Raw genomic sequence first — 17403 nt, 5'->3', positions numbered from 1 at the left:
GAGAGAGAGAGAGAGAGAGAGAGAGAGAGAGAGAGAGCAACACCATGCCGAGCCGAGAGGTGAATCAAGCCGTGGCGAGGTGAGACGAGTCGAGCCTGTACAGACGATGGACAGATTCAGTGGAAGGGCACACAGCCGGGGAGAGATGCTTTTAGTTTATTACCTCGAGAAAATTACGCCGGCAAGTCCCCATCGCCCTCGTTATTTCTTTTTTTTATTTTTATATTTTTTTCCTCGCTTTTCTTACGACCTACAGTGCCAGAAGACGCGAGTCATCGCGACGCCGCGATGCTCGCGCGCGTAGCTTAAAATCCGCTACTCTCCCCGACATGCACGACGTAAACTCCACCGCACATTTTGAGGAATTACATCTTACGCTCGTAACGCCGAGGCATTTTGGCCGAGTCGTTACAGCGATGCGTATGTACGCGCTGCGCTTTTATGCGAGAAGATTTTATCCGAGAGGGTGATACGTTTCTTGATGCTTCCTTGGAGGGGAAGAGAAACGCGCGCCCGCAAGCAAGGATTTACATTAAGAAAAAGAGCCATAACCACTTCAGATATGAGAATTTCTGTTTATTAAAGAGATGCCTGAATCTTTCACGAGAGCTACTTTCGCAAACGATCCAGGAACTTTGAGTATTTCTCATCATTAAATAAAGCACCACTAGTTTATGATCGACAATCTTCGTTGAATGCGTTCATACGCAACAGTTTAACAACTTGGAATTAAAAGAACCGATAAATATCAACGTCATCCTGTGGAAATGTTCCTTCCTCCCGATTCCCACGGCCGTAATGCGTTCCTTCCACAACGGTTTACGAGCGTAATCTATCCTGTCGTGTCATCGGGACGCGCATTATGCAACTTCGAAACTTTTGCGCGCGTTAGGCGTCTCTCGTAAACGTGAAGCAGGAAGTTCGCCGAGTGGAATTTAGACAACGACTTATGCTTGTTCGTGTAAACACACTTTTTAAAAACCGTCTGTAAAAGATGGTAATTATACGAGCTCATAGTGACTATTTTCTACCTCCAAATTATAAAATCTATTAAAAACTAATGATTTATGTAATGGAGCAATAAATTGCTTCATTGCATAAATTGCGATCGAATATAGAAATTTTCATATTTAAATGCGGAAAAAATATATGCATGTAGATATTAAATTGATCAAAGAGTTTCCTATCTCCTGAACATAGCGAACAGGCTGAAATTCCTAATTCACTTTAATTAGCCATCACCGCGTGTCCGGATCGTCGATCGTGGGTGGAGACTGCCTGTCACTACCAACGGCAATTTTCCTCGGCGTCTGAGATCACGTGGATTATCAGAATATCACAAGATCGACGAATCGACCGCCGCGCCGGAGATGCCGTTAATGTAGCCGGAAATTACGAAAGAGACGGGCTTTTATCGGACGTGCAGCAGCGAGCCAGGTGCGGCACCGCTCCGTGCGATCGTCTCAACGACGATATTGAAAGCAGCCGATAAAATCCATTTTCCTCCACGCAAAAAATATTTCGAGTCAAGAAACTTGATGAAGAAACTTAAAATTGCGATACAAAATATCGAATATACAATGGCTGCCAAACGTTTTCGATCAATGAGTAATTTTATTGTATTGCTCAGATAAAGAATCTTTATAAATAAAAATCTAGTATACAAGTACTTTAATATAGTCTAGTACTCGGTCTAGTATTTAAAGTATTCTTAAACTAAATTCTTAAATTGAGTACAACAAAAATTTCATTAAATTATAATATAAATTAAAAAATAGATTGAATATTCATTTTATAGATAACAATGATCGAAAAATTATATACTAGTCAGAAGCTTTGACAACGGTTGTATACATATTAAAAAAAGAATATGGTAACAGCTACCAAATGTTGAGTGAAATCAAATATTCGGTTAATATGACTAAATTTACTTTCCTATAAATTTAGTAAGTATTACAAATATTCGGTTATATTATTATGTTTAGTAATAATATTTACTAATTATCAAGAAAAGCAAAATTATTTTATCAAACAGTTGGTTATATTATTATGTTTGGTAATACTTACTAAATATTAAAGGGATTAATAGCAAACTTAATTGGACTCAGTGCACACTAAAGTCGTCGTACACAAAATAACGTAAAGATATGTTTATACATAAACATAGAAATCGATTAAATACTGAAATACTCATATATTTTATTGTATTATTAGGTAAAATATTTTAAAGTATTTTATAATTCAAAATATTGCATTCCACTTTTATACTTAAATTAAATCAGTGTACAACGGCTTTAATATGCATCAGTGCGCACTAGTGCTTCCAATTGAATTTTTTTTATTGTAATCGAACATTTTTTTATTATATTAATCAAACATTTCACTCAATATTTGGTAGCTGTTATCAGACTCTCTGCAGTGCACTTATGTACACAGAATCTAAAAATGTGCCAGCATAATGAGCCCTTAATTCATTGTTAATTTCTATCATCCAAAAACATATTTATAATTAAATTAATTGATTTATAATTCGGTTGAAATTGGGAGAATTCGATTTTAGTTAGATTTAATCTTCAATTATTTTAATCAAATTTAAATAACGTTATTACTATATCGTGATCAAATTCGAGCTCGCCACAATGGTTCTAAATGAAGATTTTAGAATTAAAAATTAATTAGATTTTCAGTGCACACCGCGGAATTCAATATTTATAATCCAATAGATGGATCGATGTCGAATGATCGACGCGACATCGCAAATCGGCAGCGAGTATTGGCATATCGTAGTGCGCGACATTTCCGGTATTGATCGAGTTAGCATTCGACGATCGATACGAACGCTCGATTTCCTAGACGTTGAATGACGGGACAGGAAAGGGGGCTCCCTGCGTCGTCGCGCCCGTCTAGTCGGATATCGCGGAAAGCTAATTGGACTACGGATGTACCTAATCGAACCTAATGCGAGAGCAACCGAGACCGTGTCTCGGGCTCCGGTAACGGGCCATGAATTATCGATAAGCCGCAAACGTTCCCACGCCTTCCACCCCACTATGGCTATCAATGAAGTTGCACGTGGATAACGGTCGTTGCACATTGTCCGCGAAGACAACGCCACGCTGACCACCATTCCGATTGCAGGGATACGACTCTTCAAGCACTGGCTTACGTGACAGATAGAGACATGCGGTAGTCTAATTAACCCTGTCAACAATCAGCTGCAAAATGCATTACTGTTTGAACAATGATCGCAGGCAGCCATATAAACTGTATATACGTCCGCAGGTTTTGAAAAATGGAAAAGTATAAGCACTTTGATTCATTTGATTTCTTTAGATATGATTTCACTCTCTACTAACATCCCAATAAATTTGGCTATAAAAAATGTATCTAATATTCTAATAGATATGAATTTTATTTCTGAACTATTGTAATATTTCTAAAGATAAATTTATGAGTACCGTTTGTTCTTAAATCTTTCTTCACCTTTGATAACGAAATTTATAAATTGGGACTCCAATAGTCTCCCCTTTATAGCCTATTATCGCTGATAGTTACGCAGGATTTAAAAAGAGGCATATTAGAGGCCTCCCTGCAGTTTTACATTATCGATGTGTGGATGATATTATTGGGGTGATTCTCGTGGCTTCAACATATTTTTTTTCATTATTTAACTCTGTACACCTAAGATTATAATTCACAATGGAAGTGAGAAATAACAGGATTAATTTTCCAAAAACTATTAACTTAATCCAAAATTTGATTGTTATCAAAAATCAATTTTTGCGAGGAGATACCTGAATTATTTGTCTCGGCATCCACTTTTGCAAAAAGGGGGATTGGCTATGAACATAAACAATAGGGTCTTTTTCCTCTCAAATCCGGAGTTTTACATAAAACAATTTTTGAAGTAATTATTAAAATTTTATTGAATAATGATTATCTATTGGACTTTAATTCAATACCATGTTTTAAAGAATAAAATCCCTAATAAAAAAAACAGTACCATCAAAATTATTGATAAATCGGTCATTAATAAATTTCTCATGTTTACAATTCCTTTTGTAAATACAATTTGAAATAAATGTAAAAGAATTATTAATAATATTCACCCAAAAATTTCCTTTTATAGCATGAATAAGCTCTGCCGTTTGATTAAAATCCAGAAAGATTTACTATCAAACAATTCACAAAGAAATGCCGTCTACAGAATTTCATATAAAGACTGTGATGCATCTTATGTAGGTCAAACTGATCGGCAGTTAAGAACACGAATATCAGAATACCGTAATCATATTGGGAGGGAGACCTCTATCCATTCGGTAATAACACCGGCCAGGTAATAACAGATTAGGATGCATTGCGGACATGAATTTGATTAGGCAGGAGTTAAGATTTTGAAGCCAATACAAAACCGCTATTAGGAATTTGCCACTAATCAGAAATTTGTCTCAAATTATTCAGCTATTATGCGCAATATTACACCTGGTCTTTTTACGTCGTAACTCATGCTCCATGGTTGTCACACCCTCGCAGAAATACGTAATTATGTAACCATAATTTATATTTTTTTTTTGTTGTATGAATGACTCGAAAGCACATGGAAACATGTACGGATACATGTTGTGCTTCTGAATCTAAATGAGTATTTTTAAATAAAAGAACAAAAGTATTTTTAAATAACAATTTTGCGTACCGCGCTGACTTTTATATCCCATCTTGTACGTTTAACCTTAAGACTGCAGGAAAGCCGATGTATCGGCTTTGGAGGAAAATCAGTTTTTTTCTGTAAGAAACATATGTAAGAAAAAAATTGAAAAAAATAAAAAAGGAAAAAAAGAAAAAAGGAGCTACATAAATACTCTCTACGTTCACGTCGTTAGCTCTGGGTAATTCTAAAGGAGAGTTAAAAAATCAAAATATTTTTAACCACTTTTTGATGGAAAAATTTAATAATTGTGAAAATTTTTACAATTTGACATTACCATCAAATTCAGCGTCCCTAAAAACCCTTATTAATACTTATTTAAAAATTTTATAATCCAAAATTTTTTCTTTAACTTATCCTGCCGGGAAACCGATATATCGACTCGGCCTATGATATGAACTTTGTATATAGTTGATACATGATACAAGACACAAATTTGGCCACTTTTAAAGGACGGTTTAATATCTCAAATCCCGGCAATCTAAAGGTTAAATTTGTTAAAACTTGGGAGTCCTGTATAATTTTTATCTTATTTAGTGGCTCGAATGAATTAAATAACTCAAATTAGATATATGTATAATTTCATTATAAATTTAACAGTATACAAACTTTACGACTACGTTGAACTTTTGAAGATGCGTACGTCTCAGAGACTCGAGATTCGAAAAATTGGATTCCGCGTTATCTTCGGAAATTCCATTGCTTCGTCTAATACAATCAAACGTTGATTGTCTCGGCTGTAATATCGGTCGCACGCAAAGTGCACGTACACAATTGCGTAGGTAAAGCCTTAACTTCGGGGTCTGAGTCCAAATCCGTCGTTACACGACAACATCACGTCCCGAAACAAAACTCCTCCATTAGCAAAGCAAATACCTCGCTATTCTTTCTGTCCACAGACGAAAGCGAATAGCGAGCAGCGATGGTTAAGATTGAAGAACCTCGCCCTGGAGAGCTCCGGTCAATACAAATGCGAAGTTTCCACCGAGGCGCCGTCTTTCGCCACTACGTATCAAACAGCCAATCTAACGGTGATTTGTAAGTATGCATTTCTTTCATAACTATTTGTGGACCGGCAACCCCGCGCGCCTGGAATCACATCTCCTTTCATTTTATAAACTACTCGCTCAATTTTTTTATGAAATGAACTTATCGAATGAGGTAATTTGGTAATGCTTTATTCGAATCTGAGGTGAAAAATACAAAATTCAAAATGTTGGATTCAATATGACGGCTATAATTTTAAAAAAAGTTTGATTAACATAAAACTCGATTTTAGGAAGTTTTTAATTAAAAAGTAACATTAAATTTCCAGTTTCGTTTTATTTGAACCTACGAAAGCAATTAGTACTGATTTCAAACTGACTTTCAAACTCTGATTATGAATTCTGTGACATTGGATCCTCCTTCATAAAGATTACTATTCTTTTGAAATTCGATATTTTTAGGCTACATTCAAACTCAGAAACGCCAAAAACCTAAAACCGAGTTTTACTAATCAAATTATTATTTTTTTAATTTGTATTTTCGAATCCTAAGACTAAAATAGAATTCAGCAACCCTGAAAACCTTTAAAAGGTCTTCAGGGTAAGATCTTTCATAACACTAAATTCTCCTTCCTGGAAGTTATTATTCTTTTAAAATTCAATATTTTCATTTGTTATTATTTAATACAGCTGGAGGATGGCTCGAATTGAGTCGAAACATTCAGTTTTTATAGTTATGTAAGATTTACAATTGAAATATATATTTATAAGATAATCGCACCAATTACCGTGTATTAAGGCTCTTAATTGCCCGTTTTTTTATTTATTATTTGTTTAATATCTCAAGAGCCCAACATTAATTATTCATTTTTTCAATATTTTCAAGCTACACATTCAAACTCAGAAATACCAAAAACCTTCTAAAATCGATAATAAAATTATCATTTCAAAATTTAAATTTTAGAATTCTGAGACCAAAATCGAATTCAACAACCCTGAAAACTTTTAGAAAGCAAGATCTTCCATAAGTTACTTTATTAGAAAGCTCTAATCCTCAAAGGATTAATTACATCACTGTAATATACCATTAAAAAATTTACATTTTTTCATTATAAGAAACGTTCCAATTTCGCACTCAAAATAGAAATGTAAACACATGATTGAAGTTATATAATAGTTATATTGTTGAGTGCAAAATTATAACATTGCTGTTACGTCATTTTTAATTGGTGTAGACTAAGGCGGAATTAATTTAGATGAAAATATAAAAGAATTTTGATGGATTTTGTGATCTGGAGATACGGTAGTGGCTCTAAGAATGGCGCGAGAGACACTGCTGTGCCTCCGTTACGCGAACCGGTGAGTTGTAAATGTCATATTTGAGGCAGTTTTATTAGTGTTCCTATAATAAGAGTTAGGACAAACTTGACAAAAATATGGTCGACCTATCAATTTTCAACTTTTCAGCAACTATTTGTGTTAAAATCTGCGAATTAGTATCCACTATAAATTGCGTATAATGTCATCATCAATCGATATTTATCATAAAATACATTAAAACTTTTGCACCCGCAATAAGTCAATTTCTGTTAGACTTTATTCGACAAAATGCACATGTTTGTAACTTCGATTTCTTTCTACATTTACATTATTTACTCCTCAATCGGCCATATGGAATTTTGCATCTTCTACTAGCCTAGATCTTTGAACTTTAATGTAGATTTTTATATTATTTCAAACTGTAGGTACAAATATCTGAAAAAAATCTTGCATACTTGTGAATATTTTAACAAGTTTTTACTATCATAGCAATCGGATTGTATTTTATTTATTTTTTACAGATTTAAATTTATGTAATAAAATTTACAATCAATATATCGACTATGCCTTTAAAATGTAACTTGGCCGATGGAGGATTAAATATATACAAAATTACACGAATCTTGTAAATTAATTAGAAATAGTTTACGAAGTTACTATTGATGAATTTGATCCTGTTCTATCTAATCCGTTTACTATAAATCGGTAATCGCGCGGTAATATTCTCTAGTTATAAATATAAAATCCTATACCTGACATCTCATTAATTCACGATTTGCCAATAAAGACTCCCGCCTGCCTGTTTGAGTTACCGCCAACAATATATGCCATTATGGAATATTTATGTATATCTGCGCGCGATAAACTATTTCGCCCGCATGTGTGGCGTGCTGTTTTATTGTAAAATAGTTGTCCACCGGTTTTGCGCCGCCGACCGTTCCGCACATCCTCGCGCCATTAATTCGTGTCTTGAATGCTCTCCCACCCAAATATACTTTTTAATTATATACGCATTCGGCCGTTTCGTTGCTCTATGCATATAATGATGTTAAACAACATACGTTCCATTACAATATTTTTCGATATTTTGTAATATCTATCAATGCTTTATTATCACAACGTTCGCTAAAAACGTGGGATTTATTTTCTTTCAATAAAAACTTGCTCACAGTGTTTATTATACAATTCTTTTGTTTGCGACAAAAAAATATAGTTTGCGGATTACGTTAAATATTATTGTATATTTTCGAAGCAGTCCGCAACATAATACGTATCCCCGTTATTATTTAATACGCAGTGATTTATAGAAGATTAAAAAAAATAAGATTATTTTGTTTTTGTTGTATATTATTTATTACATTTATAAATGATTAAAACAAAAAGTCGATGTAATTTATTAAAAAAATATACCATTAAAAATATATATTATAATGCATGCATCTTTCGTACGATTTTAATAATTTTGACATTAATAGGCAATTAAGTGATAAAAGCCGTGCATGGCCAGCCGAATATTTTACGATAACACACTTACACTGATTTCGTTCGCGTTTCCACTGCTCCCAGCCGCCATTAAATCTGTATGTTTCAATTAACCGTTTAATTATGTGCATTATAATTCATACGCGAATCACGTAAAATACACGGCCGCCTGCGCGCTTATCAAGTTTTCCCCTTGCTGAAACGGCAACACTAATTTGCCCGATTCAGCAACTGGAATAAAATTCACCCACAAATAAATCGGCACGATGCTCGATTTTGTCGAGGCCACGGAAGGGAAACGGCATTATCGCCGGTGGCCGTTATCGCACTGCCGAGAATCGATCAACGCCGAAATTTATCTTCGCCAAACACCTCCGTTCGCGGTTCGCGAGATCGATTAAATGGTCGCGCCATACGAATGAGTCCCTTTTTCTTTTTCCACGACACAGTGAAAGCCGGTTTCAGCACGACAGGTGCCGATGAATAGGCTCCCTCGAAAAAATAACGCATCCGCAATTCTGGCTATCGCTCGCGGCTTTCGATTCTTGACCGGGTCACGTAAATCACCCGCGAGTGACGAGACATGTCCAGGATAAAGCACTGTATACCTATCGAGCAGACGAAACTGCCATATCATAGATTGGACGGTGAGGTTGTAAATCTGCGAAACAGTGAATGTCCGGGGACGACTTCGGAAATAACTTTGTTCTTCATTTAAACATTGAGTTTCGATATCTCGATGCCGCTTTTGCATTAATTTCAAGTATACCTGTTTTAGAGATATTCTTTCATACTATAATAACAATAAGAATTATATCACACGAAAAGAACCGTTTTATTGAAGTATCTGAAAAAACTAAGTACAGATCTGAAAATAATTTTATTGGCCTATCGAAATAATGTTTTTGAAACAAAGAAGTAATAAAATTAACTATCTCGACTAACTGTCCCAAAATTTACATTGATCCAATTCGCCCTGTGATGAATTTATTCGGTCTACCCTAGGACACTCAAGCACGATGAACAATACTGTAAGAGATTTTGACATTTTAACAACTAGCTAAGCATCCTACAGAATTATTTTGATACACAGAAAAAATGATTTTGCTGAAATATCTAAAAATTTAGCTAGATCTGAAAATAATTTTGTTGGACCATTAAAATAATTATGTAGGAAACTCAAGCATGATAAATAATGCTAGAAAAAGTTTCAACATTCTAACAATCAATTTAAACACACTACACAAGTACTTTGATAATCTAACAAAATTATTTTTAGGTCTGTATCTAGCTAAATATTTAGATACTTTAGCAAAGCCGTTTTTCCGATTCAAAAATTCAACAAAGTTGCCTACAACTCAAATTAATAAAAAAAAAAAAATAATATAATACATAGATAACGTGCAAAAAACACTCGTACAAGGAAGATTTTGATTTTAAAAGAGCCTTATTTGTAGAAAAAACATTAATTAATAATTTATTAATAATCAATACGCGTTCTGCAACGTATTATAGAACTGTTCAGAATGAGGATTCCGATCGGAAATTATATCATAGAAAATACAATGTAGGAAATAACTAAATTCTGTTTGGATTCCATTCCGAATAATTCTGAACAGTTCTATAATACGTGCTCAAAACGTATTATTTTTAATAAACTTCTAGTTAATATTTATTTTTTAAATAAGACCTTTATTTAAAAACCTTCTCTGTACGAATATTTTTTGCATTCGCTGTATACCGTACATTATGCATTTTTTCCCTCAAGTTGAGTTGTAAGCAACTCACTAAATTTCTACATGGAAAGAATAATTTTGCTGAAGTATCTAAAAATTTAGATTATCCATAATACCATGTCTTAATATAAACAAAACAGCTTCGCAAAAATAACCGTGTGTTTGTGAAACTTAAAAACTAAATTTCTCGACTGTACAAATATTTTTTGTATGTCCAAATATTACAATTTTTCATTTTTGTTTATTTTATTAAGATAATAAATTTTAATTATTACTTTTTAGACAAAATATTTTTGGAAAAAATACAATCTTTTATTCTTTGTTAATAAATTGCCAATTAACGTTTACTTTCTAAAAATAAGATTTTTTTTTTAAAGATATCTCTCCTGTGAGAAAATTTTTTGCACTTACCATAGTTAAATATATGAATTATTTGTAGAAAAGGGAAATATGTCATTTGAGCTATTTGATAGACGTATAGTGTTTTAGACTGAGAGAACACGAGACGGAAAAGAATGAGAGAGGAAAAAGAGGAAACGGAAATTAGCCAGAGAGAGGAAAAAGAGGAACGCATAACTGCGAAAAGAACGGGCTGTCCTGTCGACTAGGCGAAATTTGTTTCTGTCCGTGGCGAAGGTGCCACAGGACCTGTTCGTCCCCTTCTTTCCCGGCCGAAAAAAATTTACATCGTTTATCACGATGCATCATCAAAAAAAAAAAGAAAATCGTATTCGTATCTGTCCCGTCGAATATTTTCGCGAGTGCGAGCCTATCTCCGTTTTCGATTCGTTCGAGTCCGAATTTGCTGGCGCAAATATCGAGGTGTTACGATCGGTGCCGATCCAATGCAGATTTTGCATATCCCGTGAATGCATTTGATTGTTTTCTCGCGAGCATCAACGTTGTTTCACGTCATACTCGAAGTGAAATTGATCGAGCCGTCTATCGGCGACGTCTGAATGGAACGAAATAAAATCTTTTTTATGTAAGGCTCGTTTTTGTTTAAGCATGTGATGTGTATCGAGCTGTGTCAAATTTTTTTTTCGAAATAACTACATCGCGTTACGATGAAAATGGTTACACGAACACGGCCTGTAATGAGAAAAGAGTTTTCGTAAACACGATGGCGGTCCGTGTTGATCGATACGGGCGGAAAATTACGAAATCGCGACGTTTGCATAAAGTAATTGAAACGGCGCGAGAGTCTGCCGACTGCTTCCGAAATACAATGAAAAAATTCGAGGAAACGCCCTCGGGACGCTTTTCGCGTACCATTCCGCGTCGGATTAGTTTTGCGATGAATGAAAGACACGTAATTTGTAAATGGCCTTTTGTGTCGGCGCGATGCTTAAAAAAAAGCGACGCACACAGCGAAAATATTATTCGGAGATGAATTCCGCGAATATTGCACGCGAAGTCTTGCGTGGGAAAATACAGAGAATTACAGGCGCCGGTTATTTCCTCGCGCAAGGAAATTGTTTTTTTATTAATGCTAAAAAATGCGAGACGCATCGTCACACGACCATTAATGGGTATTTCATGCTCTTGTTAATACCGAGTACTTGGCAGAATTATTAAAGACAAGGAAGTCAAGTGCACGCTTTATCTCACCAACAATTTGTGAATAAGAATTTAATATCGCTCGTATGCAAGAGCGTTTGCCTTGGTAAATTTTTACTAAGGCAAACGAGCATAATTTATGCAGTTGCGAAAAAGCGCGACTCGTACAACTCGCTTTATACCCTTTGGGGCCGCTGATATTTCTCATAATGAAGAGTACATATAACTATACGTGCGTATTTAAACAACATATGAAAAGAGGGCATCCAGAAAAAATGTATGAAATGGTTGCGAAATGCATATGTCCTCATGAACACGAGCAGCTTAATGAAGCGTCTTTCTGTCTAGTTTACTAGCTATTCTCCACATTTCTATAAAAAGTCATCTGAATGGAAACAAGTTATGAGTAAATGCTTTTTTCAGTGCACTGTTAAATATGAGCAACGAGCAGCTACTTGCACTTTGTTGCTACAACAGTTATTAATTAATTATATGAACGGATTTTTTAGACATAACACATCAACCAGGAAGTAATCACCTAATTTTTTTTTAAATCATGTAGAATGTTTCTATATTCTAGTTGAAATCACTATTATTAACAACGTATTATTGACTGTTTTCCAATTTATTAGTATTTATGAATATGGATGTATACTGTTAAAAAAAATAGGGGTTCATTTAAAAGCAGCTAAAAAGAAACAAATTCAAAGTTACGTATCAAAGTTACATATCTTTGCGAAAAATGACCGCAGAGCGGCGTTTAAAAAGCATTTTAAAGAGAAAATGTTATATTTTGCGACAAAATTGAAGAAATGTATAGAAAATATTTTATTCTGCCCCCGTACACGCCATCAAAGTAGAAGTTTATTCTTCAATTTTTCAAGATTCACTTTGTATTAATATTTATGGTGAAATCATTGCAGAGACATGGAGTTTTAAGCATTCAAAAGATAAGATTTCAACGTTTAAAACATTTTTTCAAATATCGCTCAACAATAATTTTCGCAAACATACTTAATAAAGATATTTAAAGGTTCGTAAAGAATAGTATTAAAAAAAGAAAGAATGTTAAGCAATATCCATATAAAACAATATTTTACAACAATTTACATTTTATGATTGGGGTGCAAATATAAGGAAAACAGAAAATTAAGACGGCTGAAAAATCAAACTGAAACAAGTTATTTCTTTACCCGAGATATTAAACTTTAAATTAGTCAAAATTGTGCCAACGTTCAGCTGCATTCATCTATCCAATTTTAACACATTAATTCCTTCAATTTCATATGCATGTAATGCATATGAAATGTGCAATGCATGTAACACAATTTTCATCGCATATACCACAAGGCGCTATCTTGTCCATGTAATTTCAAATCTCGTTAAGATATCACGAAAGTGTATCATAGATGCAGAAACAGAAGCATCTATACATAATTCGGAGAGCACGCCCGAACTAGGTGGCGTTTTCTCGAGAAGATACAAACTTCTGGATTATACATGAGACGTCGCCAGGGATTCGGTCTACTCTCGATCGTTCGTCCTCCGTGACATCCTGCCAAGTCTTTCGCGTTCTCTCAACAACTAAATCGAACGATGAAAGCAAATAAGCTGTATAATATCGGAACTTCTTTCATTCGATTCTTAAAGCCCTTAAATTCATTTATTAATATCAAAATATGCTGTTTTTTTTATCAACGGTGACATTTTTTTGATAACTGTAATTTTTATAATCCAAATATTTATAATATCCCAATGTATTTTGCAACTCTTATTTTACTAAAATATCTAAAAATTAAGTTAAATACAGATCTAAAAATAATTTTGCTGGATCATCAAAATAGTTATGTAAAACGCTTAAGAGTTGATGACAATGCTGCAAAAAGTTTTAACATCCTAGCAAGTAGTTTGAGCGGTTTAGTTATAATAAATAATAATTATTTTAATAGACCAAACAAATTATTTTCAGCTCTATATATTATAGTTAAATTTTTAGATATTTCAAAAAAACATTTCTGAACTTGCAAAAAGGAATAATTCTTTTATATCAAAATAATGTTTAATAATTTACTGGTATCTCTCATAAGATTTTATCTTTAATATAAGAAATTGAGTCAGAATAAATTATTGTCGTAAAATCCGTTATTCAGAAAGACAATTAATAGTAAATTATTATCGTGTGCTTATTGATTACCGGTGGCACCTAATTAGCAATATTCCAGCAGCATGTACAGTAATAATGTCAGCCATGCACAATACTGTCGATCGATAGCTTGCAGACAATGCCGGAAGTAGATCATTTTCATAATAAATAGAACAATTTCCCATTACGCCGCAATTCAACAGATCAAGCCATTCTGGTATTATACGATTATAATTATGTGTGCGTTAATATTTCAACTTTTTGTTCTTCATATAAAATCCTAATTATCATAATTAATTGAAAGATATGGTGATATATGTTAAGAGAGAGATAAAATAGGGCATAATAATCCATCTTTCCTCTTTTGATCCTTTTAACTATTTCACTTTTAATCTTTTTAACTATTTTACTTTTTACCATTCAAATATCTGTTTACTGAATTAAACTAGTCGGACTTTCAGGTATTTTCTTAAGCAATACTTAGATAAACAAATCTTCACTGAAAAAATCTAGTAATATAACCAAGCCTAGATGATAGTTATAATATAATCTAAACCAACTAAACACTAATTTTACTTTTGTAAATCTTATACTTTTTTCTAATTATTACCAAACAATTGGTTACTATGTGTAATAATATTTACTAAATATTATATCATACATTAAACAAAATATACATCTAATAGCTATTGCCAGATTTTTTTCAATGTCGGTTAAATACATAATTGGATTGTCTTTGTAGTGGTGTATGTAACGTTATCACGACGAGTGAGAGAGAGAACAGAGAATAGAGAGAATGAGAAGTAGGAAAGTCAGAGAATGGAACGTGAGGGAAGAAAGAAAGAAACATTAATCGAGCTCGAGCCACGTTCCGTAAAGACCACTTTACAATCAGACTAGCGGAAATTGACATCCGTCAGGAAGCGGAATAGCCTAATTATTGACCTTCAATGATATAAAGGCATAGAGGCCCTGGATTCACAAATACAACATTCCTATCTGAATTCTGCATTTACCTCACAAACGGTGTTCAATTTAGATATATACAAGGAACGTGGTTTACCACTGATTGGAACACAAGCTTCGGTCTTCGTTATCCGTACTCATTTAGGAACGTTTTCTCTCACTCTCTCTAGTAAAAATTGTAATTATATGTATTATACAAAATAGAAATTAAAAATATGTAATCCCATTTGTGTGGTAGATATGGATATAACTTATACTTGAATTGTAATTGAATTTATCTAATGATCGCTTCTGAAATAAAGAACACTGACGAGATATTCTATAATTGCATTATCGCATGTATCTCGGATAACTGTATAAATAATAATTGTCATGAAACAAGAGATCCTCTTGTATTTTAATTTGATGTAATATCGAATCCTAATTATATAGTTGTATTTAACACATTACACCCTTAATAATCACACTAGATTTCAACTCATAATGGAACTCGCGGCCGAAACGATCGATGTTCCTAAAACCCCGGACACAATGTAAAGGAATAGCGATAGCAATAGAAATAATATGATTTCAACCTATCAGAAACTGAATATTCCAGTGTATCTGATTTCTGATAGGTCGAAATCGTGTTATTTCTATCGCTATCGGCTATCGCTATTCCTTCGCATTGTGTCTGAGGTTTTACAGTGGACTAACGACGAACGTTCGAAGAAGCAGCGTCCGCTAGTTTTTATTCCATGCGACGCCCGGACGTTAAATCTTCGCGTAACAAACCGGTGATTTTAACGGAAGATTTAACGGAAAACGCAGGGTGAAAGTCTCGATGTGCGTTAAACTCGGACGTCGAGTATATTTCTGGCGAAGTGCATAATTGGCATGCAACAAACGCGGGCGTTACGTACCGCGACGAGCGGCTCGTTGCGCTCGCGAATTGATTACGGACACTCGATTGGTGGAGGATGTACCCTAATGAAAACCAGCCTCGATCAAAAAGGTGGGTGCGGAGGGACGATTGGGGAAAATGGGGAATGACCCGTATTCGTGTGCACGCGGATTGATCATTTGTGGCCGACGCGTGATTGCTTAATTAAAGCCGATAGCACTTCCGCGTGTACAATACTACGCGCGATTTCGTTTCGGTAAATGCCAATTTAACCCTCTCCATAATTCGTGCCGACTGCCATCGTCGAAAAAAAAAAAGGTTATTTGCAGCATGACGGAGCGACGAGTGAATCACTATATGTGCCAATAAAAATTGGCTAACTATCGCTTTCGGATTAAAAGATTAACATTACACGTCGATCCTGCGTTTTCACATTGCGAAGTATTTACATTGATTGTTTGCCATGCTCCTTCAACTTGTTACACATAACAATGTAATTAACGAAAGCATAATATTCGTTAAGGGCTTTTGACTATATATTCCTAAATATGTGCAACCAATTACATAATTACTCTTTTTTACATCATACAGAGTAGTATATAAAATATACAATATCATATCTCTCTCATTTGTTTTATATAACAACACATTTATTTTTAACAAAACTGATACAAATCTAGTATAAAATTAACTCTCCGTCGGCAACTTGGAATTTTAATTCCTCCATCAGTAACAGGAATCATTGAGAGAGCTTCCAACAAGGAGTTTTTACTATCACAGAAGTCGGACTGTATCTTATTTATTTTTTACAGATTTAAATCAGAGTAAAAGTTCAAAAAACGTGATCGGTAAAAAATTCATAACTTTTAATATCAGTAAATAAAAAATCCTTTTAACCTAAAATATTTGAGGGTATGTCCTTCGGAAAAAAATAGTATAACAATGTTGCCTTAAAAAAGTTCGAACAATTCGCGATGAAGATTTTTACAAATAAAAAAATCAAATTTTTTCTACGAAAAAATAATAAAATCGTTTTTAGAGAGGATTAATTAATAAATTTAGTTCAAATAAATCAAAATGAGTACAAAATGATATCAAATTAAAAATATTATGTTACAGCCTGTAAAATAATGTGTATAGTACTCCTCGCTATCGGTTTAAGTCATAAGCCGTAAGAAATTGACCTTTCATAATCGAATATGAGGAGAATAATCGACTATAATTGGTCAATTTTTGCAGCTTAAGGCTTAAAGCTTCAATTTTACTCCTTAAACTCTCATTGTAGACTGTTTAAGGCACGGCAATTAGTTTTTCTATCACTTGGCAAATGACAAATTAAACACCTTTTACGTTTCTCTTATTTATCAAGTTTTTCTGGAGAAGTTTTTTCTTCGATTTTAAATATTTTGTAAATTATATATTTGACACATCTCCGTAAATATGATTTTGCAATGAAAAAATGATATAAAATATCGAAAAACCTATTTGAAATGTAATGTCTTTATATATATGGAAAATAGCATCAAAGACATACAAAACATGAAAAGGACTAAATTTTTATTTGTACAAAATACGCGGTCTGCAATTGAGGTCGCTGAGAACACACGACTTCTATTCTATCC

The 17403-nt window shown here is 33.8% G+C and overlaps 1 protein-coding gene across 1 annotated transcript in view; it reads left to right on the top strand.

Moving 5' to 3' along the window:
- The window catches only part of LOC108768716 (uncharacterized), a 138420-nt gene that overhangs the window by 25589 nt on the left and 95428 nt on the right, over window positions 1-17403 (top strand). Inside the window, exon 3 of the mRNA XM_018519254.1 lies at window positions 5605-5743. Coding sequence (XP_018374756.1) covers window positions 5605-5743 — 139 coding nt within the window. The remainder of the gene's footprint in view (window positions 1-5604; window positions 5744-17403) is intronic.

This window comes from Trachymyrmex cornetzi, unplaced genomic scaffold (assembly GCF_001594075.2).
Source record: "Trachymyrmex cornetzi isolate Tcor2-1 unplaced genomic scaffold, Tcor1.1 scaffold83, whole genome shotgun sequence".
Classification (NCBI taxonomy): Eukaryota; Metazoa; Arthropoda; class Insecta; order Hymenoptera; family Formicidae; genus Trachymyrmex; species Trachymyrmex cornetzi.
Note: the sequence above shows the minus strand (reverse complement) of the source record. Positions and strands in the feature narration are given on the sequence as shown.